The sequence below is a fragment of the Erythrolamprus reginae genome, chromosome Z, assembly GCF_031021105.1.
Source record: "Erythrolamprus reginae isolate rEryReg1 chromosome Z, rEryReg1.hap1, whole genome shotgun sequence".
NCBI lineage: Eukaryota > Metazoa > Chordata > Lepidosauria > Squamata > Dipsadidae > Erythrolamprus > Erythrolamprus reginae.
The window spans coordinates 123842350-123868668 of record NC_091963.1 but is presented as its reverse complement, the minus strand read 5'-3'; the positions used below and the strand labels follow the sequence as shown (position 1 = coordinate 123868668).

Here is a 26319-nt window from a genome sequence, read left to right as displayed (position 1 = left end):
CATGGGCATATTTAGGAAAGCCCATGATTGCTCTCACAGCTGCATTCTGCACGATCTGAAGTTTCCGAACACTTTTCAAAGGTAGCCCCATGTAGAGAGCGTTACAGTAGTCGAGCCTCGAGGTGATGAGGGCATGAGTGACTGTGAGCAGTGACTCCCGGTCCAAATATGGCCGCAACTGGTGCACCAGGCGAACCTGGGCAAACGCCCCCCTCGCCACAGCTGAAAGATGTTTCTCTAATGTGAGCTGTGGATCGAGGAGGACGCCCAAGTTGCGAACCCTCTCTGAGGGGGTTAGTGACTCCCCCCCCAGGGTGATGGACGGACAGATGGAATTGTCCTTGGGAGGCAAAACCCACAGCCACTCCGTCTTATCCGGGTTGAGTTTGAGTCTGTTGACACCCATCCAGATCCCAACAGCCTCCAGGCACCGGCACATCACTTCCACTGCTTCGCCGACTCTATCCATTATATCCCTTCTATCTCTTCTATCTTTTCTGCTCTTCTCTCTAGTTATATTTTACTCTTATATTTTCTCTTCTATACTCTCTTTAATACATTCTACTCATATATATCCTCTATACCCAACTTCAGATCGTGCAGAATGCAGCCACGAGAGCCATCGTGAGGCTTCCAAGATTCACCCACTTTTCTTCAACACTCCGTGGCTTGCATTGGCTGCCGATCAGTTTCCGGTCACAATTCAAAGTGTTGGTTATGACCTTTAAAGCCCTACATGGCAATGGACCAGATTAACTCCGGAACCGCCTGCTACCACACGAATCCCAGCGACTGATAAGATCCCACAGAGTTGGCCTTCTCCGGGTCCCGTCGACTAAACAATGTCGTTTGGTGGGCCCCAGGGGAAGAGCTTTCTCTGTGGCGGCCCCGGCCCTCTGGAACCAACTCCCACCCTCCCTGTCTTTCGTAAACTACTCAAGACTCATTTATACCGCCAGGCATGGGGGAGTTGAGATAGCTCTTCCCCCTAGGCCATTACAAGTTATGCATGGTATGTTTGTGTGTATGTTTGGTTTTATAATAGGGGGTTTTAGTTGTTTTTATTATTGGATTATACATGTTGTGTTTATTATTCTTGTTAGCCGCCCCGAGTCTGCGGAGAGGGGCGGCATACAAATCCAATAAGTTATTGTTATTGTTATTGTTATTGTTATTGTTATTGTTATTGTTATTGTTATTGTTATTGTTATTGTCATTGTCATTGTCATTGTCATTGTCATTGTCATTGTCATTGTCATTGTCATTGTCATTGTTATTGTTATTGTTATTGTTATTGTTATTGTTATTGTTATTGTTATTGTTATTGTTATTGTTATTGTTATTGGACAAAACAAATAAAATAAATAAAAATAACCATCTTGTTAATATAATTAGCAATCAGTTAGCTACCCATGTTCAGATATGGCACTGACCCTCTGCGCATGTGCAGAGGTCTTTGGACATGCACAGTGGGTAATTTACCAGCTGCTTTCAAGCAGTGGTGATTGGGGAACCAGTCCAGAGGTATGGCAAGTCAGCCTTCACTACAGGTTCAGTGACCGTGGCCAAGTTTTCACCACCAATTCACATCAACCAGTCTTAACCAGTAGAAATCCACCAGTGATTCTGAGTCTCTTCTTAATGCTATCACCCTTGCCAGATTTTAAGGAATGATTTTTTCCCTCCCTTGACTTTTTACAATACTATATCAAAGCCATCTGAACTGCTGTCTACCTAGTGAGTTAGGTATCAGTGAGTCCCATCACATAGACCAGTGTTTCCCAACCTTTTTGGAGCCGCGGCACATTTTTCATATTTTCAAAATCCTGGGGAACATTGGGGGGGGGGGGTGCTAAAAAAAGTTTGGATAAAAAAAATCTCTCTTCCTCCCTTTCGCTCTATTTCTCTCTCCCTCTTTCTCTCTCTTCCTTCCTTTCTCTCTCCATCCCTCTTTCTTTCTCTCTTCCTTCCTTCTTCTCTTTCTGTCTCCTCCTTCCTCTCTCATCTCTCTTTCCTTCCTCTCCCTCCCTTTCTCTCTTTCCTTTCTCTCCCTTTCTGTCTATCCTTTCTATCTCTCACCCCTTCTGCCTCTTTCATTCCCTTTCTCTCCCTCCCTTTCTCTCTCATTCCTTTCTCTCCCTCTTTCCTTTCTATCTCTCTTTCTTTTTCTCCCTCCTTCATATCTTCTTTCTCTCCCCCCTTCCTCCCTCTTTCCTTTCTCCCCCTCCCTTTCTCTTCCTTTTTCTCTATCCTTTCTACTTCTTACTCTTTCTTTCTCTCCCTCCTTCATTCAATTTTCTCTCCCTCCCTTTCTTTCTCTCTCTTTCCTTTCTCTCCCTCCCTTGTTCTCCCCTGGGGCTGCCTGTGCCTGCCCTGCACCACCCAACACGGACGGACAGCCCCCGGTCGTTGGTTCGTCCCCCCCCCCCACACACGGAGGGAGATCAGCCACTGGAGGGAAATCGGGCTGGCGGGGGCGGCGAATCCACCTCCCCACTCGGGTGGAGGGAGATCGGGCTGGCGAGGGCGGTGGATCCGCGTCCCCAGCCACTGGAGGGAAATTGGGCTGGCAGGGGCAGCGAATCCACCTCCCCACTCGGGTGGAGGGAGATCGGGCTGGCGAGGGCGGTGGATCCACGTCCCCAGCCGCGCGGAGGGAAATCGGGCAGGCGGGCGGGTGGCCGCGGCTCCCTGTGCGCCCCTGGAAAAGGGTGCGGGGGGGGGGGCATTTTGGGGTGCGTTGGCGTGCGCAGCCTACAGGGAACGGTGCCCGGGGCCGCTGCAGCCGGCAGCCTGTTTCCGCTGCCAGTGCCCTCCCACCGGGCCCCAAAGGACACTTGCCGCCGACGCCATTGAAGGCGGGAAAAAGGCAGGAAGAATGAAGCTCTCTTTCTTCCTGCCTTTCTTCTTTGGGCGCAGCAGGAGAGCGCCAGAAACCGCGGCATCGGGCAGGAGCCGGGAGGTCGGAGGCACCGGCAGCTCCCCGCCCAGCTGTCGCTGTCGCGGCACACCTGGCTGTGTCTCGCGGCACACTAGTGTGCCGCGGCACACCGGTTGGGAAACGCTGACATAGACACACATAATGTGAATAGATCTTTTGAATACTGATGGTTTTAAAAGTTGATGTTTTGATTTCTAGCATACTGCTTTCTTTCTTATCTCCAAATATTTGGTATTATTCTATATACAACATTGCAAAATCATACCAGTCAGGTTTTTTAGTTCAACTGTATTTAATTTATTAATGTATATGTATTGAATTTTTCTCAGAACCTAGAATGTCATCATATACTAGTATAGTAGTGTGTAAGTGGCTCCAAATTATGTGACCTATTTATTTATTTATTCATTCATTCATTCGTCCATTCATTCATCCATCCATCCATCCATCCATTCATTCATTCATTCATTCATTCATTCATTCATGTTCAAAGGGACCTTGCAGGTCATCAAGTCCAAGAGGAAATGACAGTCCTCTTGAAAATGTCCAAAGTCAGGGAGTTCACAACCTCTGCTGGCAGGCTGTTCCACTGGTTGATCGCTCTGATCAACATATTTTATAAATATTCCAGTGAATCATTTTGATGATTGTGTTATATCATATTGTAAGCTGCTTAGAATCATGTCCTGGTGAGATGGGTGGCAAACAAATGAAATAAACAAGCAAACAAATAAATACTGTATAAGACTGATCTTTCTCCCCCGTATGAGGTTTAAAACTGAGCCTCAATAGTTAAGCCATTATGAGGCACCACTTTTTAAAGCATGTTTGAGGATTTATCCCAATACTCTTAAGTTTTTCTAAAATTTCACTATTAAGGCTCCCAGATAATAATAATAATAATAATAATAATAATAATAATAATAATAATAATAATAATAATAATATAACCACAACAACAACAGAGTTGGAAGGGTCCTTGGAGATCTTCTACTTCAACCCCCTGCTTAGACAGGAAACCCTACATTACTTCAGACAAATGGTTATCCAACATCTTCTTAAAAACTTCAGATGTTGGAGCATTCATAACTTCTGGAGTTAAAGTTGTTCCACTGATTAATTGTTCTGTCAGGAAATTTCTCTTAGTTCTAAATGGCTTCTCTCTCCTTGATTAGTCTGCCCATTGTTTCTTGTCCTACAACTACGTGCTTTGAAGAATAGCTTCACTCCCTCTTGTTTATGGCAGCCTCTAAGATATTGGAATACTGCTATCATATCTCATCTAGTCCTTCATTTCCTTAAACTAGACATATGCAGTTCCTGCAACCATTCTTCATACATTTTAGCCTCCACTCTTCTAATCATCTTTGTTGCTCTTCATTGTACTCTTTCTCGAGTCTCAACATCCTTTTTGCATTGTGGTGACCAAAACTGAATGCAGTATTCCAAGTATGGCCTTATGAAGGCATTATAAAGTGGTATTAACACTTTGTGCAATCTTGATTCAATACCTCTGTTAATGCAGCCTAGAACTGTGTTGGCTTTTTTGGCAGCTGCTGCACACTTCTGACTCATATTTAAATGGTTGTCCACTAGGATTTCTAGATCCCTCTCACAGTTACTACTGTGGAGCAATGTACCACATATATAATGCTGTGCAATTTGTTTTTCTTTCCTAAATGTAGAACCTTATTCACCATTGAATTTCATTATGTCAAGATCATTCTGCATTTTGAGTTTATCTTCTGGAGTGTTGGCTATTCATGCCAATTTGGTATCATCTAAAAATTTGAAGCGTTTCCCATCTATCCCTCATCCATGTCATTGATGAAGATGTTAAAGAGTACTAGACATAAAACAGAGCCTTGGTGTACTCCGCTGCATTACATCCCTCTATGTAGATGCAGTTCCATTGAGCATTACATGTTGAGTGTGGTTGGTTAGCCAGTTTTGAATCCATCTATTGGTGTTGCTGTCCATTCCTCATTTTTCTACTTTATCTAGTAGTAGATTATGGTCTACTTTGTCAAATGCCTTACTGAAGTCCAAATGAATCTAATTTACTGGTTTACATGGACTGATTTACTGATTAATGATAGCTTGGTTCATGCAGTGGTCTCAATTTCATTCAGAAAAAAGATGAGGTTCTCAGCTTTGAAGGAGTCAATGGTATGTCCATTCTTTAAAGAAGAATTTGGACCTAATGTTTTTGAACAATTACCATCCTGAGTCCAACCTTTCCTTTTTTGGAAGATTGCTGAAAAGGTTGCCTGCCTTAGTGAGCTCAGACAAGGAGACTGGCAACAATCCAGGGTGGCCAAATGAAGTGTTGCTTGTCAAACTCCAGGCAATTGAAATAATATCATTCTTTCATGGAGGCTTTGGGTGTTGAGCCAGATGACACTGGGAGCTAATTCTTAAGGTATCCTTAGAGGGTGAGTAGGTTACTTTGTGTACATTGACACATGGCTTTTTGTTGTGTGTTATACATAAAAGTTTTGCAACTGCCTCTTGAATGCATCGGCGTGCTTGGCCTGACACAGGACACATCAAGCAATATACAAGAATCACTTCTGTTTTTCTCTGAATATCAGCAGGCTTGGTTACCTTTTCACCTCAGTGCAAAGGCTTAACTTGCAGAGGATAGAACAGTGCAAAAACACTGCAAAGAGCCGTACTCTTTCTTTTGAATAATGGTACTCTCCTTGCTTAAGTAGAGTAGGAAATTCGAACATCTCTGATAGCAACAACCATCTGCTGAGATTCATAAATAATTATTCTGAATGGATTAATTCCTTTCTATACATGGATGAGGAGGACATTAATAGAAGGCTGAAGGTGAATAGAAAATATTGCTTCTTCCCAATGTCCAAAAACTGTTGGTGGCCTATACTCCCAATAGTGCAATCTGACATTGCAAATATGTCCCTAGAGTAAAGCCAGTGGTTTAAATAGGACTAAAATTTGAAATAAAGACCTACCTCATTCTCATCCATGTTTATTTGGAAGGCTCTTTGTAGTATACTTAGTTTGAATAGTTGAATTACAAAATATGTAATTAAAATGTCATATGAAAGGAAATTGTGATACATTGTATCCATGGCAAAATGTATCAGAAAGAAATGGAAACATTACTTTAAAACTGGAGAGCTAAATATAACTGAAATCTTTCCATATTTTGCTAGGGTTGCAATAAAGACAATATTGCAAAAACGTCTACTTTAAAAACAGCAAGACACTTTGATGCTTCAGTTAGAGAAACATGTGGTTGATAAAGAGAAACAGTTGATAAAGTTTATTTCCATTGATTAATCAGTTAGTAAAGTTTATTTATTTTCATTTACCAGTCAAGACATAATTTAACAAAATACAATAAAACTGAGAGAGATATAGATCAGAAATGCCTTATTTTCTTCCAAGTTAAATTTCTGGATAGATCAATATAATTTAAGTAGAATTATTCTAAAGTGATAAACTGAGCATTTTTATAGTGAATGTTATCTTTCTTTTAGTTTATCCACAGGAAGCATGGGGATAGTATAATAATATATTCTGACATATATGTATTCAATAATGAATATGAGTAATTAAACTTTATTTTGTAATAATATTCTATAAACTATTGGTATGGAGTATAGTTTCAGAATACATCAAGCAAACTCATGCTTTATTTTCACAATACTAGTTAAACTTTCTCCCTTCCTCTCCCCTTAGATAAATCCCTAATTAGGAAACAGCATTTATGGTGACATTATCCTTAATATTATAATTAGATGGAGGAATAAATTTAAAAAGAGAGAGAAAGATATTCTATATTTTAATGCTCCAAACAATAGTGAAAGCTGTAACCACAAGGCCAACTTGCAGGTTGGCAAATGTATGTTTGTTTTATCTTTGTTTTGCCTTTTTTTTCTTCCTATTGTGTGTGTATTGCTGTTTTTTGTTCTTTTTTTTCTTCCCCTGTATTGTATTTGTCTTGCCTTCTTTTCAGTGTAAATAATTAATAAAGACTATTTTTTTAAAAAAATAAAATTAAATAAAAAGTGCTATTGATAACATGTTGTAAGCCACCCTGAGTCTAAGGAGAAGGGTGGCATAAAAATTGAATAAATAAATGAATAAAATAAATATGTCTAGCAAATGTTGGAAATATAATCAAAATAAATAAAGCAAACACTTTTTATCATATACGGTGGACTTGTGCTAAAAAAAGGGGGACAAAAATGCATAGGTTGCTAGACAAGATAATAGGAAACATGTAGATTTTTAAAACTGAACTGTTTTTATTAGGAATGATATCAGAAAAAAATGATAAGAGAAGTATGTATTTAGTATTACTTAACAGCAGCGAGGATTATCTTTGCACAATATTCAACATCTAAAGATGAACAGATAATTAAGAAAATGTTAGATTGCAGAACTTACATTGAAAATCAAGCATAAAGAAGACAGATTATTATCACACTTGGAATGTATTTTACCAGAGGTTGGAAAAAAGGGGTGGGGCGTAAGAATGCCATTTGTATTGTTAAGGAAATTTAATACTCAGACAACACAATTCTTATTAAGGACCAAGAAATGCAAATAATAGAAAATTAATAAAATTTATTTTTTTAAAATAGGATTGGTTACATCTCCATTGTTAAAATTTTTGACAAAGTTTTACTTTACTTCACGTTTGTTGTATCTTGTTATGGGGATCAGTATAATGTCTTCATCCTGCCCTGCTGGATCCCTTGGTCTTTTTGACCAGGCTGGGTTTCCACAGCTCTTGGACCTATTTCCTGCCATGCACACACACGCAAACACTTGGCCCTCTCCCATGCCATCACGTCTTGCACTGTTTACCTCTTTTGAAGATGGTCTTTCATAAAGAGAAGCAGTCTATGCTGCAAGAAACCTTCCTGTACAGAAGCTGTTTTGTGCCACACCAAACAGGTGCCATTTTGGATGTGGCTAAATCCTGGCAATGAGTTAGTACCCATTTCAGAATTGCATGGAACAGCTATTGCGTAGAAAGGTGCACAGTTCATCTACTGTGTCTCTTTCCAAAAGGCAAACTTTAGAAATCTCCTTTTCGAAAGAGAAACAGTCAAATCCATTCATAGTCACCATATAAATAAATGATATTTTGGGAACAGTTGCAATACTTGCAAACCAATCTTTTGGATTACATATTCATAATTTTCTATATGTTAAGAAGAGCCACTCATATAAAGCAGGATAGATCTTATACTACAAATTATGGAAAATAAAACAATAGCCTTTGCCTCTATTTATAATCCAAAAGTTAGTAAATAAATTTAAAAAAGCACTGCCTTTCAGGTTGAACAATGAATGACAGATTGTTAATCCAGGTTATTTTGCTATGAATTCCTAAGAAACAATTGTAAATGTCTGAAGAAAACAGTTGAATGTTTGTATTATCTATCACAATTTTTAAACATTGTCACAAAATGCAGAAGCTAATTCCATTATTAGTTATATTACACTATTACAAAATAATCAGAGAGAAAAATATTCAGTGATTTTCCTTCAATTATTTTTATGATTTTGTAAGGAAATCATATAAAATTTGCAAAATTTTAAACCTACATTTATGATCTCCTCTTTCCAAGAATTTTATAAAGAGCCCCTTGTACTTCCTTGTTTCGGAAGCTGTAGATCAAGGGATTGAGCAATGGTATAATGGTAGTGTATAGAACTGAAATTAGAGGGTCTTCTTTTGTGGAGTGAGCAGAAGAAGGCCTTATGTAGGTGTACATCAGAGTGCCAAAAAAGATGCTCACCACAGTCAGATGTGATCCACAGGTGGAAAATGCCTTCATCCTCCCATGAGCAGTTTGGATTTTGATGACAGAGGAAACAATGAAAACATAGGAAAGAAGGGTTAGACCAAATGACACAATCATAATACCACCAGAGATGGTGAAGGTCACCATCTGGCTGACAAAGATATCAGAACAAGATAAGTGTAGTAAAGGAGGAATGTCACAGAAAAAGTGATTGATTTTATTAGAATGGCAGAAATGTAGGGAAAAGACCATAGCTGTATTAACAGTGGAATTGAAGTGGCCAATAATCCAGGAGGTGGCCAACAAATATCGACGTACTGTTTGATTAATGATCAGAGTGTAGTGCAAAGGGTGACAAACAGCTACATAACGATCATATGCCATAGCTGAGAGAAGAAGACATTCTGTGCTTCCAAAAGTACCAAAGAAATACAATTGTAGTGCACAACCTATGTAGGAGATGGTCTTATCGCCTGACAAGAGGTTCCATAGCACTTTAGGGGCAGTAGTGGAAGTGCAGCAGATCTCCACAAAAGAGAGATTGCCAAGGAGAAAGTACATAGGAGTTTGAAGATGCTGATCTATAATGATCAATGTAATGATTGCTAGATTCCCTCCTAATGTTAACAAATAAATAAACAACCCTATGACAAAAAGAAGATTCTGGTTGTTTGGGTCAATGGAGAAACCCATCAAGAGAAATCCTGTAGCACTTGTCTGGCTCTGGTTTTCTGTTGGTCTGGTGTCCATCTTTAACCATCTTACTGAAACTTGGGGGAGGGGATTGAAGATTTCTTATGTGTTTAATCAGTCAATGCTGGTAATTCCAAAAAGTGCCATCAGTTAAAGTATCACAATCCATAGTGATTTTATAAATCCACTTTGTGTGATTTCTTCCTTTTACAGCAATTTCAGAAGTAGCAAACCTAGATCAGGATAAAAAGTCAGCTGTAGTGAGTGGGTGGCCACTGGCTAATTTCCACTAGAACATTGCAACTATTGAGGATTTTTGCCAAGAATGATAGACTTTAAACTATTTAGGGGGATGGTTTCTTATATTCTTGATCAACAATGCCCAGTTACTAACTGTGAGCATAGGACTCCTTTTACTAAAGGAGGCTACAATCAAACTTATTCCCAGTTTAAGATATCTTATAGTGATCCTGAAGATAATATAACTTTTTAACATAGGACTTATTTACAAATGGCTAACTAACAGAAACAGAGGTTAGAAACTAAAAAGATTAATAAGCTAATTAATTATACATTGAAAACTTTTAAAGATGGATAAGCTAATCATACTATTACTATGTGATTAATATATATATATATTACATTCAAATATATATATACATTCAAAGCAAATCTCCACCCCCACACTACATGCTAAGAAGAAATGTCAGTTGCTAATATTCATTTGCAAAAACACAAAGATTGGAACTCCAGCCTGATGATGGTGAATGTGATTTCGCCGAAACGTCGCATAGACATGCAAAACATTACACAGGGCAAAACCCGAACTCAGAACAATCTACATATATATATATATATATATATATATATATATATATATATATATATATTATGATAATGTTATTGTTCTTGTATCTCTATTCATAACTAATTATACCCAGGGTCATTGGAGAGGGGTGGCATTCAAGTCTAATTGATGATGATGATGATGATGATGATGATGATGGGAAAACAAATGCCTGGAAGTCATTGGAGTCAATGAAAACATCAGGAAATTCATAGAAAAGGTGATGGAATATTGGAAGACTGAGCTTTTTGTTTGGAATGAAAGCTATGGATTGATCAACATCAGAAGGGGCATCTTCCAGGGGGAATCTTTGTCCCCATTGCTATTCATCATCGCTATAATCCCGCTGTCACTCATCCTACAGAAAACAAACCTAGGCTACCAAACTGATAGGAATTCATCAAAAATTTCACACCTGCTGCACATGGATGACCTGAAGTTGTATGGAAAATCAGAAACTGAGATACAGTCACTAACCAACACTGTGCGAATCTTTAGCAATGACATCAGCATGGAGTTTGGCTTGGATAAATGTGACACAGTGGCACTGAAAAAAGGGGAAAATCACTGAAAGTGAGGACATTGAAATACCAAATGGTCAAACCATCAAGTGCCACGAGCCAGAAGCCTACAGATACTTGGGCATCTTGCAACTGGATAATATCAAGCATGGTCATGTGAAAACTGTGATCAGCAAAAAGTACATCCAGAGGACCAGAAAATTTTTGAAGAGCAAACTGAATGGTGGCAACACTATCAAGGCTATAAATACTTGGGGCATACCTGTCATTAGATACACAGCTGGTATAGGGAGCTGGACTCAAGCAGAGCTGGACAACCTGGACAGGAAAGCCAGAAAATTAATGACGATCCATCATGCACTACACCCTTGCAGTGAAGTTGACAGGCTGTATTTACCAAGGAAAATAGGCGGCAGAGGACTGTTGCAAGTGAAGCAGACAATGGAAGAAGAGAAGCATGCATTAGCTGACTATGTGAAGGAGAGCAAAGAGTCAGCGTTGATGGAGGTCAACAATAGGAAGCTTCTCAAGGTGAAGCAAACCAAGGACCAGTATAGAAAAACTGTAACTCAATGTCATATGGACAGTTGGTGGAACAACTTGGAGAAGATTGAAGGTAAAGTGGATAAAGACAAGACCTGGTCATGTCTTACAAATGGAACACTCAAAAAGGAAACAGAAGGACTAATACTGGCGGCACAAGAATAGGCCATTAGAACAAATGCTGTCAAGGCCAGAATTGAAAAATCAACAGACGATCCAAAGTGCAGACTCTGCAAAGAAACAGGTGAAACCATCGATCACATACATACTCAGCTGCTGCAAAAAGATCATACAGACTGACTACAAGCATAAACATGATGCTATGGCACAGATGATCCACTGGAACTTGTGCCGGAACTACCATGTACCAGTGGCAAAGAACTGGTGGGATCATAAGCCTGAAAAAGTGGTTGAAAATGAGCAAGCAAAACTACTGTGGGACTTCCGACTTCAGACTGACCGAATTCTGAAGCATAACACACCAGACATTGTGGAGAAAAAGAAAGCATGGATCATTGACATCGCAATCCCAGGAGACAGCAGAATTGAGGAGAAGCAGCTAGAGAAATTAGTGAAATTAGTGAAATATGAAGATCTAAAAATCGAGCTGCAACGACTCTGGCATAAGCCAGTGAAAGTGATCCCAGTGGTACTTGGCACATTGGGCGCAGTGCCAAAGGATCTCAGCAGACATTTGAAAACCATTGGAATTGACAAAATCTCCATCTGTCAATTGCAAAAGGCCACTTTATTGGGATCGGCAAACATAATTCGCCACTACATCACGCAGTCCTAGGTGCTTGGGAAGTGCCCAATTGGTGATGAAATACAAAATCCAGCATAGTGATCTTGTTTGCTGTGTTGTATTGACATAATAATAATAATAATAATAATAATAATAATAATAATAATAATAATAATAATAATAATAATTTATTAGAAAAGGTTAAGAATCTCTGATCTACACCTTACCTAGAACAGATCACATTAGCCACATTGATTCCAACTGGTGTGAAAGTTTGTTCTTAGATGAATTCTCCTGTTAAAGGTTAGCTGAAGAATTGAAAAAGCTGAAATTTGTGATGCTGGGCAATCTGTATTGTGACTGAAAATCAAGCTGCACAAGTGTTGCCAAATCATGAATGTTTTGGAGAACATTTTATTTCTGGTGTTGTGCACACCTTCTACTATTTGTTACCTCTAAAATAAAACTGGTTCAATACATTCACTGGAAAACAGTCCATTGTAGCCAATGATGTGTATTTTTATATGTACAATATGTATATTTTTAATTTTCTGAAATTATATTTCAGAATCCTTTCTTTGGTGATCTGAGAAAGGATTTTTCTCTAAATAGACTTCTGAAATAATGATGTTCTTCTTGCTTTAATCTCCACTCTGGTTACATTAAAATATTTTGAAAGAAAAATAAATTATTAATATGATCAAATCTGAAAAATAAAGATCCTATTTTTTTTTCTCTCTTCCACCATGAAACTCCCAAGCTGATAATGTTGGATTGTGTAATATTTTAGAAAATAGATCTTTAAAAATAATTAAATAACGCTGAATTTATAATCCTCACTTACCTGATGGTCAATTTTATAAAATTCAGACAGCTATTTCGATGCAGAAATATCAGAATTACCCTATAATTTATAATAGTGCAGATATTGCTTCATGATATCAGTTTCTTTAAATTTAACTCCTAAGTAGATTCTGCCGATTCATGTGTATGCTTTCTTTCTTATATCATTGAGAAGTTTTATTTGCACTCCTACTGAATTTCTATTATATGAACATTTATGCATGGTTGTTATTCAAAGTTAATATTCCCTGGGGTCCCATGAAATAATTCCCAACAGAGAAAAAATCCTTGGGTTGGGATAATTGTTCCCCGATGAAAACAGTGAATGGAAACAAAGTAATAGTCTAAATTCATGGCTTTGAAAGCAACTATTTTGACAAGGTGGAAAGGTTATATCTATCTATCTATCTATCTATCTATCTATCTATCTATCTATCTATCTATCTATCTATCTATCTATCTATCTATCTATCATCTATCTATCTATCTATCATCTATCTATCTATCTATCTATCTATCTATCTATCTATCTATCTATTATTCATTCACTCACTCACTCACTCACTCACTCACTCACTCATTCATTCATTCATTCATTCATTTTAATTTTTTAATGCCGCCCTTCTCCTTAGACTTATGGTGTCTTACAACATGTTAGCAATAGCACTTTTTAACAGAGCCAGAATATTGCCTCCACAATCTGGATCCTCATTTTACCTACCTTGGAAGGATGGAAGGCTGAGTCAACTTTGAGCTGGTGATGAGATTTGAACTGCTGACCTGCAGATCTAGCAGTCAGCTTTAGTGGCCTGCAGTACTGCACTCTACCCACTGTGCCACCTCAGCTCAGTTAACCAATAATATTTTTAAACATAACAAGATATTATACAAGAATCATAAATTAGAATTTATATAGACATAAAATAATAAATATACATTATCAAACTCTCATAAGCTTATTAAAAGAATGAAAAAATTAAGAATATTTAAATTTTAAAGGGTGAGGTTTATGAACTTATTCTGCAAAGCTTTCCTTCTTCAGTTATGTAATAGAAACCTGAAGTTACCATGGCTGCCTTTTATCTACAGGCAACTGGCATAAGAGTTCAGACAGATACCATCAGTAGAACATCATAAATGGCAACCTGTGATCTCCAAATAGATAGTTTCATCCCAAATCTAGCAATTCAATGTTTTTACTGCTTTCATAGGGCCTTAGATTATGCTAATTATTTAGGGGGTTTTTTCCTTAAGTTTTAGATTTTACCAATTTCTGTACTTTAAAAAAATTTTTTTTTTAAAGTGATAGTGATTTTTTAGTTTGTGAAATATATTTATATTCCTGTATTTTTATTTGACATTTATTTATTTTATTAATTAGATTTATATGCCACCTCTCTATGCGGATTCAGGGTGGGGCGGCTTACATACATCCAAATGCAATTAATTAAAGTTAATATTCTAAAAAACCTGAAAACCCAATTAAAATACTCTCATACCCAGCAAGCTCACAATATATTCGTCGGCCAGGGGGAAGACCCCATGTCTGGCGGCATAAATAAATCTTCAGACTCTTATGAAAGGCGAGGAGGGTGGGAGCAGTATGAATCTTGGGGAGGGAGCTGATTCCAGAGGGCTGGCCCCCCACAGAGAAGGCTCTTCCCCTAGGTCCCATCAAATGACATTATCTAGGTTTTTAAAAAAATATTTTTTATTGATTTGCGTAGACAAACATGACACAAATAACATATAACACATAGTGGAGCTACAGTCGCTCCGCTCAAGATAGAAATCATCTTTGTATTAAAAAAGAAAAAAAAAGGAAAAATCTTATTGTTGTTTAACAACATCTATACAGTGTGTTAAAGTATCAATTATAACACAGTAAGTAAAGAAAAAGCACATCTAAAAATTTATAAAAAACATATCTAGAAATTCTTAAATGATGACTTAGATCAAACTAGAATAAAGAACATAAGAAAAGAAGAAAAAAGGAATTTACATTTATATTGTAAATAATCACCATCTAATACAATAAGACTACTAGTTTCAGATATATTTAAAGTAGTATAACAACAAGGTTATCCCTTTTTCTTTATTTCCCACCAAATGTATACCTTTTGCCATACATCATAGAATTCTCATTCTTCTTGATTGCTTTGTCTAGTTGATGGGACCAGTAGAAGGCCAACTCTGTGGGACCTAATCGGTCACTAGGATTCATGCAGCAGGAGGCGGTCCCGCAAGTAATCTGGTCCCATGCCATGTAGGGCCTTATAGGTCATAACCAACACTTTGAATTGAGCCCAGAAAACAATTGGCAGCTAGTGCAGACCGCAGAGTGTTGAAGACATATGGGTCTGTGTGGGCAGGCCCATGACCATTCATGTGGCTGCATTCTGCACAATTTGTAGTTTCCGAACACTCTTCAAAACTAGCCCCATGTAGAGAGCATTGCAGTAATAGAATCTTGAGATGATAAAGTCATAAGTGACTGTTAGTAAAGATTCCCTATCCAGATAGGGCTGCAACAGGTGTACCTAGTGAACCTGGGCACAGCCAACAGATGATGTTCTAAGGTCAGCTGTGGATCGAGGAGGTGCCCAAGTTGGGTACATTCTCTGAAGGGGTCAAAAGTTCCCTCCACAGGGTAATGGATGGACAGATAGAAGTATCCTTGGGAGGCAGAACCCACAACTGCTCTGTCTTGTCAGGGTTGAGCTTGAGATTGTTAGCACCCATCCAGACTCTAACAGCCTCCAGACACTGGCACATTACTTCCATTGCTCTACTGAGTGGATGCAGGGTGGAGATGTATAGCTGAGTGTCATAAGCATACTGATGGTAACTCACTCAATGCCCTTGGATGACCTCACCCCGAGGTTTCATGTAGATATTAAACAGCAGGGGGGAGAGGACTGACTCCTGAGGGACCCCACAAGGGAGGGAACTAGGAGTTGACCTCTGACACTCTGCTAACATCAACTGTGACTGACCAGAAAGGTAGGAGGAGAACCACCGTAAAACAGTGCCTCCTACTCCCAATCCCTCTAGCCAGCGCAGAAAGATACCATGGTCGATGGTATCAAAAGCCGCTGAGAGGTCAAGGATTACCAGGATAGAGGATAAACCCCTATCCCGGGCCCTCCACAGATCATCCATCAACATGACCAAAGCTGTTTCTGTGCTGTAGCCAGGCCTTAATCCTGACTGTTGAAGGCCCAGATAATTGGCTTCATCCAAGGATTGCAGGAGCTGGAGCGACACCATCTTCTCAACAACTTTCCCCATAATTCAATCCTGGATGAGGAGAGCTTTATTTCAGCCACCCTGGCATTGAGCTGGTGGTAAATTTATTCTCTAAAGTACCTGAAAGGACAAGAAGCAGTGGATGGAAGCTAATCAAGGAGAGAACCAATCTAGAACTTAAGTTGAATTTTCTGACACTTAGAACAATTAATCAATGGAACAACTTTCCTCCAGAAACATTAAGGAGAAATCCAACCTATGTCACTGCTTGTCAGTACTCCATTACTCAAAGAAGAGATTAGACAACCAGAAGTCCTCCAAGATTTTCCATGATACCTAGTTCTTCTTTTTTTTGTTTTAGTTGCTAATTAGTGGTTCTTCTGTTTATAATAAACACAAAATATTTATTAGTAGCATTTCCCCATAAAAATTCCACATAATCCTGGAAAAATAAATGTTTACATTTCCTGATGAAAACAATGGAGACAAATTTGGGCATTCTTTTGAAAAACAGCAGAGGTTATATAGAAGATAATCTAGTGTTTATGCTTCATAAACAGTAATGGACATTAAAATATAGAAGTTTGCTCAATCCTGGATGATGCACATAGCCACTGTTTTCCTGTGCATCTGTACATTTTACTAACAAAGTAGGTAAGTACAATGCCCCTGGTAATCAAGTTGAAGAATTACATCAGCTACTTGGTGTGATTATTATTTACAAATGCCCTTAGTATTGCTTCCCACATGAGAATGAGTTTGAAATGTTGAGATCACTCTATGTGGGTCTCATGAAATTTGCAGCATGGCAATATAGATTACAATCATGTATTTATTTACTTGGACTCATATATTGCACCATTTAAACTATCTCTGATAGATATGAAAGGTAACCCATATAATACATATTTTAATATGGTATGTTGCAGTTAGAAAATTCAATCCTTTCCCTCTCTTTTGGTTTTAACTGTGTCTTTTAATGCTGAAGAATGAGAAATGGGGGGGAAATCTGGAGTCAAGGTCAGCCTGGTAGCTATTATAGTTTAATTCATTGCTGCTCAAAACCAGGTTTCGTAAGTGTGCACTATCCAAGTGTACACTAAATCACAACTACAAAGTTTAAATCTATAATAAGAAATGTGTTGCCTATTTCTTGTGTAAAAGGTGAAGGAGAGCATGTAAGGAAACTGAAAATGAATCTGCCATTTTTGTATGCCTCAATTTGAGTCAGATTATGGAAAAATAAAACTGTAAACAATCTGCTGCCTGAAGCCTTTTTTCTTTTAAAAACTTTTTATTACTTTTTCATTTTATTGATTTGAACATTTTTCTGAAAGCCATGTTTTTTTCCAGCAGCATCTCTTTTGATACTTATAAATTGTTAAAAAATAAGTCTTTAAAAGTGTATATCTGATTCTCTCAAGTATTTTTTAAATGTTTGCTGACATTGTTACTGTATTTCTTTTGCTAGGCACACGGTGGCAGTGATTACTAAGGCCTGAGAAAATCAGTTTAACAGAGATCAGAGGAGCGATTAGTTTGCATTGTAAAAATTCTTGTTAAGATGGCACTTCTTCACCAGTGATGTGCAGATAAACATTGAACATGAGATAGGAGATGTGTTCAGAATTTGGGAAATAAACTTATACATACTGAAGGGGGGAAAGGTAAGGTTAGTATTGGATCTTAAAGTTATACTGAACATTACAAAAATTACATTAATTTCAGTAGGATATAAGCCATTTCTTACAGCTACATATTCTTAAATAATATATATTAAGCATATAATAAAAAAATACAAAGAGAATGAAAAGTTGTCATAGAGTTACAAAACATTATTGCTCTTAGGAGAAAATAAACTTTTCAAAGTAATAGATACTGTATGCATATAATTTATATTTTATCTTCCTACAGCATAATGACATGTTGAACACAACTAATATATTGGTTTTTATACTTGTTGGATTTTCTGAAAATCAAGAGGTTCAAATTTTATACAGCAGTATTTTTTTGATAATGTATTTTTTTGTCCTGGGAGGAAATCTTCTCATTATTTTTTTGATACTGTTCAATCGTTGTTTGCACACCCCAATGTATTTCTTTTTAATCAATTTATCTATTGGTGATCTTGGTGGGACATCCGCTATTATACCCAAATCTATAGTAAATACCCTCATGAGCTCCAAATGGATTTCATATTCTGAATGTGTGACACAATTGTTTTTCTATCTTTCTTTCTTATCGTCAAATTTCTTCCTTCTCACTGTCATGGCCTATGATAGATACATTGCTATCTGTCACCCACTGTACTTTGCATCCATAATGAATTGGTCCAGTTGCATTCAGATGGCTGGAGGGGCTTGGGTAGTTGGATTTTTGCATGCAGCTCTTCACACAGGATATATATTTTCTATGCCTTTCTGCTCCAACATAATCGATCAGTTCTTCTGTGAAGTTCCACAGTTAATCAAGCTCTTTTGTCCTGGTTCTTACCTCAGTGAAACCTGGATACTTATCTTTAGTACAGGCTTAGAAATTGGCTGCCTTTCATTCATTATTTTGTCCTATGTTCGGATTTTTATCACGGTGCTGAGAATGCCCTCAACTGAGAAAAGAGAAAAGGCCTTTTCTACTTGCATCCCCCACCTCATCGTGGTTTCCCTATTAGTTGGCAGTAGCCTCTTGGCTCATCTGATACTACCTGCTAACTCTCCATCCAGAGTAGACAAAGTGTTTACCACACTATATGCAGTTCTGCCTTCTTTAATGAATCCAATAATCTACAGCATGAGGAACAAAGATGTCAAAATTGCCTTTAGGAAATTGTTTGGTTGACAATTATTTTAGTGAAGAATCACAATTTCCCTTTAATGCAACAATATGGTCATCACCTTAAATCTGAAATTAAACAGACTAAGAAGTTGTAGATAAGGATGACTACCTAAGCATATCCCATTGAATATAAATTGTTTATCTGATGTATTATAAATTTTGATTTGTTGTATCAGATCAAAATAAAATATTTTAAAATATAGGGCCTCTTCTAGTACCAATGTTAGAATTTTGAAATGTGATTAATAAATTGTTTTGATTGGTGATAGTTTACTATTGGCATCCTGAAACAATGTGTTGATATGGAACTATAATTAGAAAATAAAGAATATCTGGTGGATACTTTTTGAAAATGGCAAATATGGGATAACCAAATAGAAGTGAAAAGATCAGATTAGTCATAAAAAGCCATTCACCTTTTTCTTTGATTTAAAAAAAAAAAAGATCAATGAAGGACTATGATCCATGACGGACTCTGATAGTATTCCTGCCTGTGTATGATTTCTACTGCATCTAAGTCCTTTATCACACTGGCATATTTGGTGCAACACTTCTAACACTGAGTTATATCTTTGCATTCCCGAGTCTTCGGAGAGGGGCGACATACAAATCTAATAAATTATAATAATAATTATTATTATTAAAAAGAATTGTTTTTGCAAACAGTATCAAAGATCTGTTTGCTTGCAATAATAAATTTATTCAAATATCCAGACAAATCTTGATGTATTGTCTCGGAGCAGGAGCATTTCATCATTTTTTTTGATGGGACCCGGAGAAGGCCAACTCTGTGGGACCTAACTGGTCGCTGGGATTCGTGTGGCAGAAAGCGGTCCCGGAGATATTCTGGTCTGATGCTATGAAGGGCTTTATAGGTCATAACCAATACTTTAAATTGTGACTGGAAACTGACCGTCAGCCAATGCAGGCTCCGGAGTGTTGGTGTAACATGGGCATATTTAGGGAAGCCCATGATCTCTCTCTCAGCTGCATTCTGCACGATCTGAAGTTTCCGAACACATTTCAAAGTAGCCCCATGTAGAGAGCATTACAGTAGTCGAGCTTCGAGGTGATGAGGGCATGAGCGACTGTGAGCAATGACTCCCTGTCCAAATAGGGCCGCAACTGGTGCACCAGGCGAACCAAGGCAAACGCTCTCCTCGCCACAGCCGAAAGATGATGTTCCAATGTCAGCTGTGGATCAAGGAGGAGGCCGAAGTTGCAAACACTCTCTGAGGGGGTCAGTAGTTCCCCCCCAGGGTAATGGACAAACAGATGGAATTGTCCTTGGGAGGCAAGACCCACAGCCACTCTGTCTTGTCTGGGTTGAGCTTGAGTTTGTTGACACCCATCCAGGCCCCAACAGCCTCCAGGCACCAGCACATCACTTCCACTGCTTCGTTAACTGGACATGGGGTGGAGATGTATAACGGGGTATCATCAGCGTATTGATGATACCTCACCCCATGCCCTTGGATGATCTCACCCAGCGGTTTCATGTAGATATTAAATAGCAGGGGGGAGAGGACCAACCCCTGAGGCACCCCACAAGGGAGAGACCTAGAGGTTGACCTCTGACCCCCCACTAACACCGACTGCGACTGACCAGAGAGGTAGGAGGAGAACCACTGGAGAACAGTGTCTCCCACTCCCAACACCTCCAGCCGGCACAGAAGGATACCATGGTTGATGGTATTGAAAGCTGCTGAGAGGTCAAGAAGCACCAGGACAGAGGACAAGTCCCTGTCCCATGCCTGCCAGAGATCATCCATCAACGCAACCAAAGCAGTTTCCATGTTGTAGCCGGGCCTGAATCCAGACTGCTGAAGACCTAGATAATCGGCTTCTTCCAAGGACCACTGGAGTTGGAACGCCACCACCTTCTCAACAACCTTCCCCATAAAGGGAAGGTTGGAGACTGGACGGTAGTTATTAAACACAGCTGGGTCCAGGGAAGGCTTCTTGAGGAGGGGGCGCACAAGTGCCTCCTTATAAAGGGCCGGAAAGGACCCCCTCCCCAAGGAGGCAATCTCCTGGGCCCAGCTCCGTGTCACCTCTTGGCTGGCTGAAACCAACCAAGAGGGACACGGATCCAGTAGACAGGTGGCGGAACTCACAGCTCCAATGGCCTTGTCCACTTCATCAGGTGTCACCAAATCAAACTCCTCCCAGATGGATGGACAAAAACATTTAGCCCCAGTCACCTTGACTGACTTATTGTCAGTCGATAGTGCTATGCAATTGGAGTCAAGATCAGCCCGGATCCGAGCGACTTTATCAGCGAAAAATGGGATAAATTCCTCAGCACTACCCTGCAAGGGCTCCCCAACTCCCCACTGATTTAGAAGGGAGCGGGTCACCCTAAACAGAGCGGCCGGGTGGGATTCCGCTGATGCAATCAAGGCAGCATGGTACATGCATCTAATGTCAATTCAAAATTATGATAGAATAAATGAAAGGATTTATTCCTTTACAAAGTTATGGCTGCTGCAGTTCTCCTTCATGATCCCTTGATCACAATTTGGACTTTTCTGATCACAATCTGCCTCCCTTTATAACTTAGCATGGGGATATTGCGGCTTCCCCCACTAACTATTTCCACAACAACAACAGGTGGAAGTTATATATTTTGCCTTTTATAAAGAACTAGTTGATCTAAGATTAAAATTCATAGATATGAATCACACCTTTCTGCCGCCATACTCAGGAGTTTGTGGTTGAGCTGCTAAGAATCAGATCTCTGAATTTGAGATTTTTATCTATGAAAAGGGCAGGAGTGGACCTGAGCCAGAACCCTGGGAAATACCATTCCAGTAGGAAAATGAAGCTATGTGCACAGCTTGAGGCAGTCACAAACACCAAATAAGACAACAGTCACAAACACCAAACTGCTATGTAGAGCGCTGGTGAGACCACATTTGGAATACTGTGTTCAGTTCTGGAGACCTCACCTACAAAAAGATATTGACAAAATTGAACGGGTTCAAAGACTGGCTACAAGAATGGTGGAAGGCCTTAAGCATAAAACGTATCAGGAAAGACTTAATGAACTCAATCTGTATAGTCTGGAGGATAGAAGGAAAAGGGGGGACCTGATCGAAACATTTAAATATGTTAAAGGGTTAAATAAGGTTCAGGAGGGAAGTGTTTTTAATAGGAAAGTGAACACAAGAACAAGGGGACACAATCTGAAGTTAGTTGGGGGAAAGATCAAAAGCAACATGAGAAAATATTATTTTACTGAAAGAGTAGTAAATCCTTGGAACAAACTTCCAGCAGACGTGGTTGGTAAATCCACAGTAACTGAATTTAAACATGCCTGGGATAAACATATATCCATCCTAAGATAAAATACAGAAAATAGTATAAGGGCAGACTAGATGGATCATGAGGTCTTTTTCTACCGTCAGTCTTCTATGTTTCTTTGTTTCTATGTTTCAAACAATCCAGTAAGTAGTCTAAGTTTGTAAATTCACAGGACTTTGCTGCTCGATGTAGGGATGCTACATATTGGTTAATGGACTCACTCTTGGTCTGATTCCTATGATAAAAAGAATAACACTGAGCACAGCAGGAAGGCAAGGGTGCGTAATATCTTTTAAGTTTGTCCATAAAAATGTTCCAGGGAATGCTATGAATAGATGTAGGGGCAAAAAGTGCCATAGTGGCCTCAAACATTTCTGGGCCACAAATCCCAGAAAGTAGTGATCCCCAGAAAGATCTGTGTAATCATTTGCAATCAAAAAACACTCCAAGAGTCTCAGATCTCTCTCTGTGGGTCAAAGGGAGGAAATTTAAGATGCTTTGATATTATCCATATACCATTGTCTCTTCCACCACAACTTGAAATTCCATAGGTTGAGCTTCAGGTCTCCTCTCCCCTTGTTGCCAGTATTATAAAGGGCTCAAGAAACAGCTCAGAGGCACAAACCTTTAATAGTCTTCAAAAAAGCTTAGCTACAACAACAATCATAAAAAGATGCAGTAAAATATATATGCAGGATAACCAATCAGAAACCTGGCTAGTTCTTAAACATGCCCCCCCTCATAACTAGCCATCATAACAACCCTCCCACAAGAAGACTGCTTGATTCACTGTATGGTTATGATTCACTGTATTCACTGCTTGATTCACTGTATGGCCTCCCCGGGAAGGTCTTAATTAATTGTTTTCTGTAAAATAAGTTTGAAGACCAAAATAATTCATGATTCCATAGTTTTAAGACAATCTTCCACTATCTTATAGGAACAGTACATTGCACCTAATTATTCCAAAACAGTTCATGTAAATTTTATTCAGTTCTGTTCATAAAAGTACATTACTAGTTTAGATCAGGTGTGTCAAACTCAGGGGTGGACTACTGCCTGGACAGGGGTGGTGGTGGTGGTGGTGGTGGAATGCAGTGGGGTAGCAAAAATAGAGCTCCACCCCAGAGCACCCAATTTTCACTAAATGATGTTTAAAAAAAATGCAGGGCATCCTGCATAAGCCATACCCACAGTGTGGTAGTAAAAATTTTGGTAACCCTTCACTGGTCAAACTCGATTTTATTGAGGACTGCATCAGGTTTGTGTTTGACCTTGGGGGATGGGGTAGCCATGACCAGCTCAAGGTCATTTAGGTTGGGGGTGCCTATGGAAGTCCGAGCACTCTGCCAGTAAAAACTGGCTCCTGAGCTCCATTTTTGGCTGGGGCAAGCTCCTGCAACCCTCTGCTAGTAAAGTTTAGGATGGCTGCCCACAACCCTCATGTTTTCTGTTTTCACTGACAGAGAAACTGTGGGTTGGTCCTTTGCTGTTTCCAGGGTAACCATGTGGGCCAGATTTAAGCACCTGGAGGGCCAATTTCAGCCCCTGTTCCTTGAGTTTGACATCCCTGGCTTAGATCCTACCTAGTGTTGGAGAATGTGAGAAACAGCAATAATAATCAGTACTAGAGAGAAAAAATACTAAATCCTAAATGGAATGAACTGCACACAAACACAAATCTGGATAACATATTATTTAGGTTCTGTAGAATTTTTAAAAAACTATATCAGAACTAAACTGGATGAGTGTAATAATGTTATTAAATGAAATTTAGACAAATTTATGCACCTACTTGCCTTTTTAAATGCTCTCTGTTATGTAAATATATATCTCATCTCAAAAATAATCAATTTTACATGTCCTTCTAGCTCTTCTTAATCATCAGGAAGCTCAAACTGCCCAAGGAGCTGCTGATACAGTTCTACAGAGGAATCATTGTGTCTGTCATCTGCACCTCTATAACTGTTTGGTTTGGTTCTGCAACTCAATAAGACCAACACAGACTTCAGAGGATAATCAGAACTGCAGAAAAAACAATTGCTGTCAACCTGCCTTCCATTGAGGACCTGTATACTGCACATCAAAAAGAGGGCGCTGAAAATATTTACTGACTCCTCACATCCTGGACATAAACTGTTTCAACTCCTACCCTCAAAATGTCACTACAGACAACTACAGACACCAAGACAACTAGACACAGGAACAGTTTCCCCCCGAACGCCATCACTTTGCTAAATAAATATTTCCCTCAACACTGTCAAACTATTTACTAAGTCTGCACTGCTAGTTCTACTAGTTTTTTCTCATCATTCCTATCACCATTTCCTCCCACTTATGACTGTATGACTAACTTATTGTTTGAATCCTTAAGATTTTTTATTAATATTGATTGTTTCCTTATTGCTTATTTGACCCCTAAGAGCATACGCACCAAGACAAATTCTTTGTGTGTCCAATCACACTTGGCCAATAAAGAATTCTTTCTATCTGTCTGTCTGTCTGTCTGTCTGTCTGTCTGTCTGTCTGTCTGTCTGTCTGTCTGTCTGTCTGTCTGTCTATTTATCTATCTATCTATCTATCTATCTATCTATCTATCTATCTATCTATCTATCTATCTATCTATCTATCTACTATCTTTCCCTATTGATCTCTGCCTGATTGGATTGATAAGGACTCAGGATATGGAATTGTAGTTTACTAATTTCTCAAGTGCTACCATTGATCCGGAAGGACATGATGAAGCTCTATCTATATCCCCAGATATTTCCCATTTCAATTACATTTTCTTCTAGTGAAAACTGAAGGCAAAGAAAAAGAACATTCAATGCAAAGCAATCAATTTTTTAAAAAAGGTAAAGAAAAATGTAAAGGATTTCCATAGTTTAAACAGGACAAGTTTAATATTCTTATTTTTCATGCTATAGATGATTGGATTGAGCAGAGGTGGAAGTAAGGAATATAGGACAGTAAATGTTAAATCTAAGTAAGAGGGGCTTTTAGAAGGGGATTTCAGGTAGGCCATGCATGAAGTTACCAAAAGCATAGAAAATATTATAAGGTGGGGAAGACAAGTGGAAAAGGCCTTCTGCCTTCCTTTCACAGAAGGGATTCTCAACACTGCCTTGAAGATCATGACATAAGAAACAGTGATCAAAATAAAACAACCTAATGCTCCTGTGAAACCGGCCACAAGAACCCCATTTTCAACTAGATTGAATCCAGAGCAAGATAGCTTTAGCAAGTGTGGAATTTCACAGAAAAACTGGCTGACAACATTAGAACAGAAAGGCATGGAAAAAGTGCCAGTAGTGTGCAACATTCCATAGAGTACACTAGTAAGCCCCACCAAAATCACTATTTTGGTGCAGGCTTTCCAATTCATCACCATCTCATAATGCAGTGGGTGGCAAATGGCAACATACCTATCATATGCCATGACTGTCAGAAAAAAGAAATCAGAAGTTTCAAAGGAGACAAAGAGAAACACTTGAGTAACACAACCAAAGTAAGAAATGTGTCTGGTGTCCATGAGAGAATTTGTCATGGATTTGGGGATAATGACTGAAACAATGCCCAGGTCTTGCACAGCCAAATTCATTAGAAAGAAATACATGGGATTGTGTAGACAATGGTGAAAAACTACTGCAAAAATGATGAGAAGATTTGTCGTTGCTGTTGCCAGGTATAATATGAAGAATAAGAAGAAATATAGAAGCTGCAGATGGCGATTTTGTGAGAATTCCAGAAGCAGAAAGTAAGGAACAGTAGTTTGATTCTCCATATTTAACTTATGACATAACTGCAAAAAGCACAGAAAGAAGATGTTATTAGAGAAAAACTATGTATGTGTGTTTTGAATGTCCCTTGATTGAAGAAAGACAACATATTTCAAAGTTAGAAATATGCACATATTAAAAATGTTACAATGATGAATAGTGGACACCCTCTAATTGCATAAGTGTGTGTAAGATGCACCTGCACTCCCTCACATACTCACAAAG

At 38.8% G+C, this 26319-nt stretch overlaps 3 protein-coding genes across 3 annotated transcripts; 1 reads left to right on the top strand and 2 right to left on the bottom strand.

Moving 5' to 3' along the window:
* Positions 1-8538: 8538 nt before the first annotated feature.
* Positions 8539-9486, bottom strand: LOC139154061 (olfactory receptor 5G29-like). The gene has a single exon (XM_070728492.1). The coding sequence runs from the start codon at positions 9484-9486 to the stop codon at positions 8539-8541; it is 948 nt and encodes a 315-aa protein (XP_070584593.1).
* Positions 9487-18100: 8614 nt separating this feature from the next.
* Positions 18101-19012, top strand: LOC139154060 (olfactory receptor 14J1-like). The gene has a single exon (XM_070728491.1). It carries the CDS (start codon positions 18101-18103, stop codon positions 19010-19012), a length of 912 nt encoding a protein of 303 aa, XP_070584592.1.
* A 6127-nt stretch (positions 19013-25139) lies between these two features.
* LOC139154059 (olfactory receptor 14A16-like) lies at positions 25140-26099 on the bottom strand. The gene has a single exon (XM_070728490.1). It carries the CDS (start codon positions 26097-26099, stop codon positions 25140-25142), a length of 960 nt encoding a protein of 319 aa, XP_070584591.1.
* Between the last annotated feature and the right edge of the window lie 220 nt (positions 26100-26319).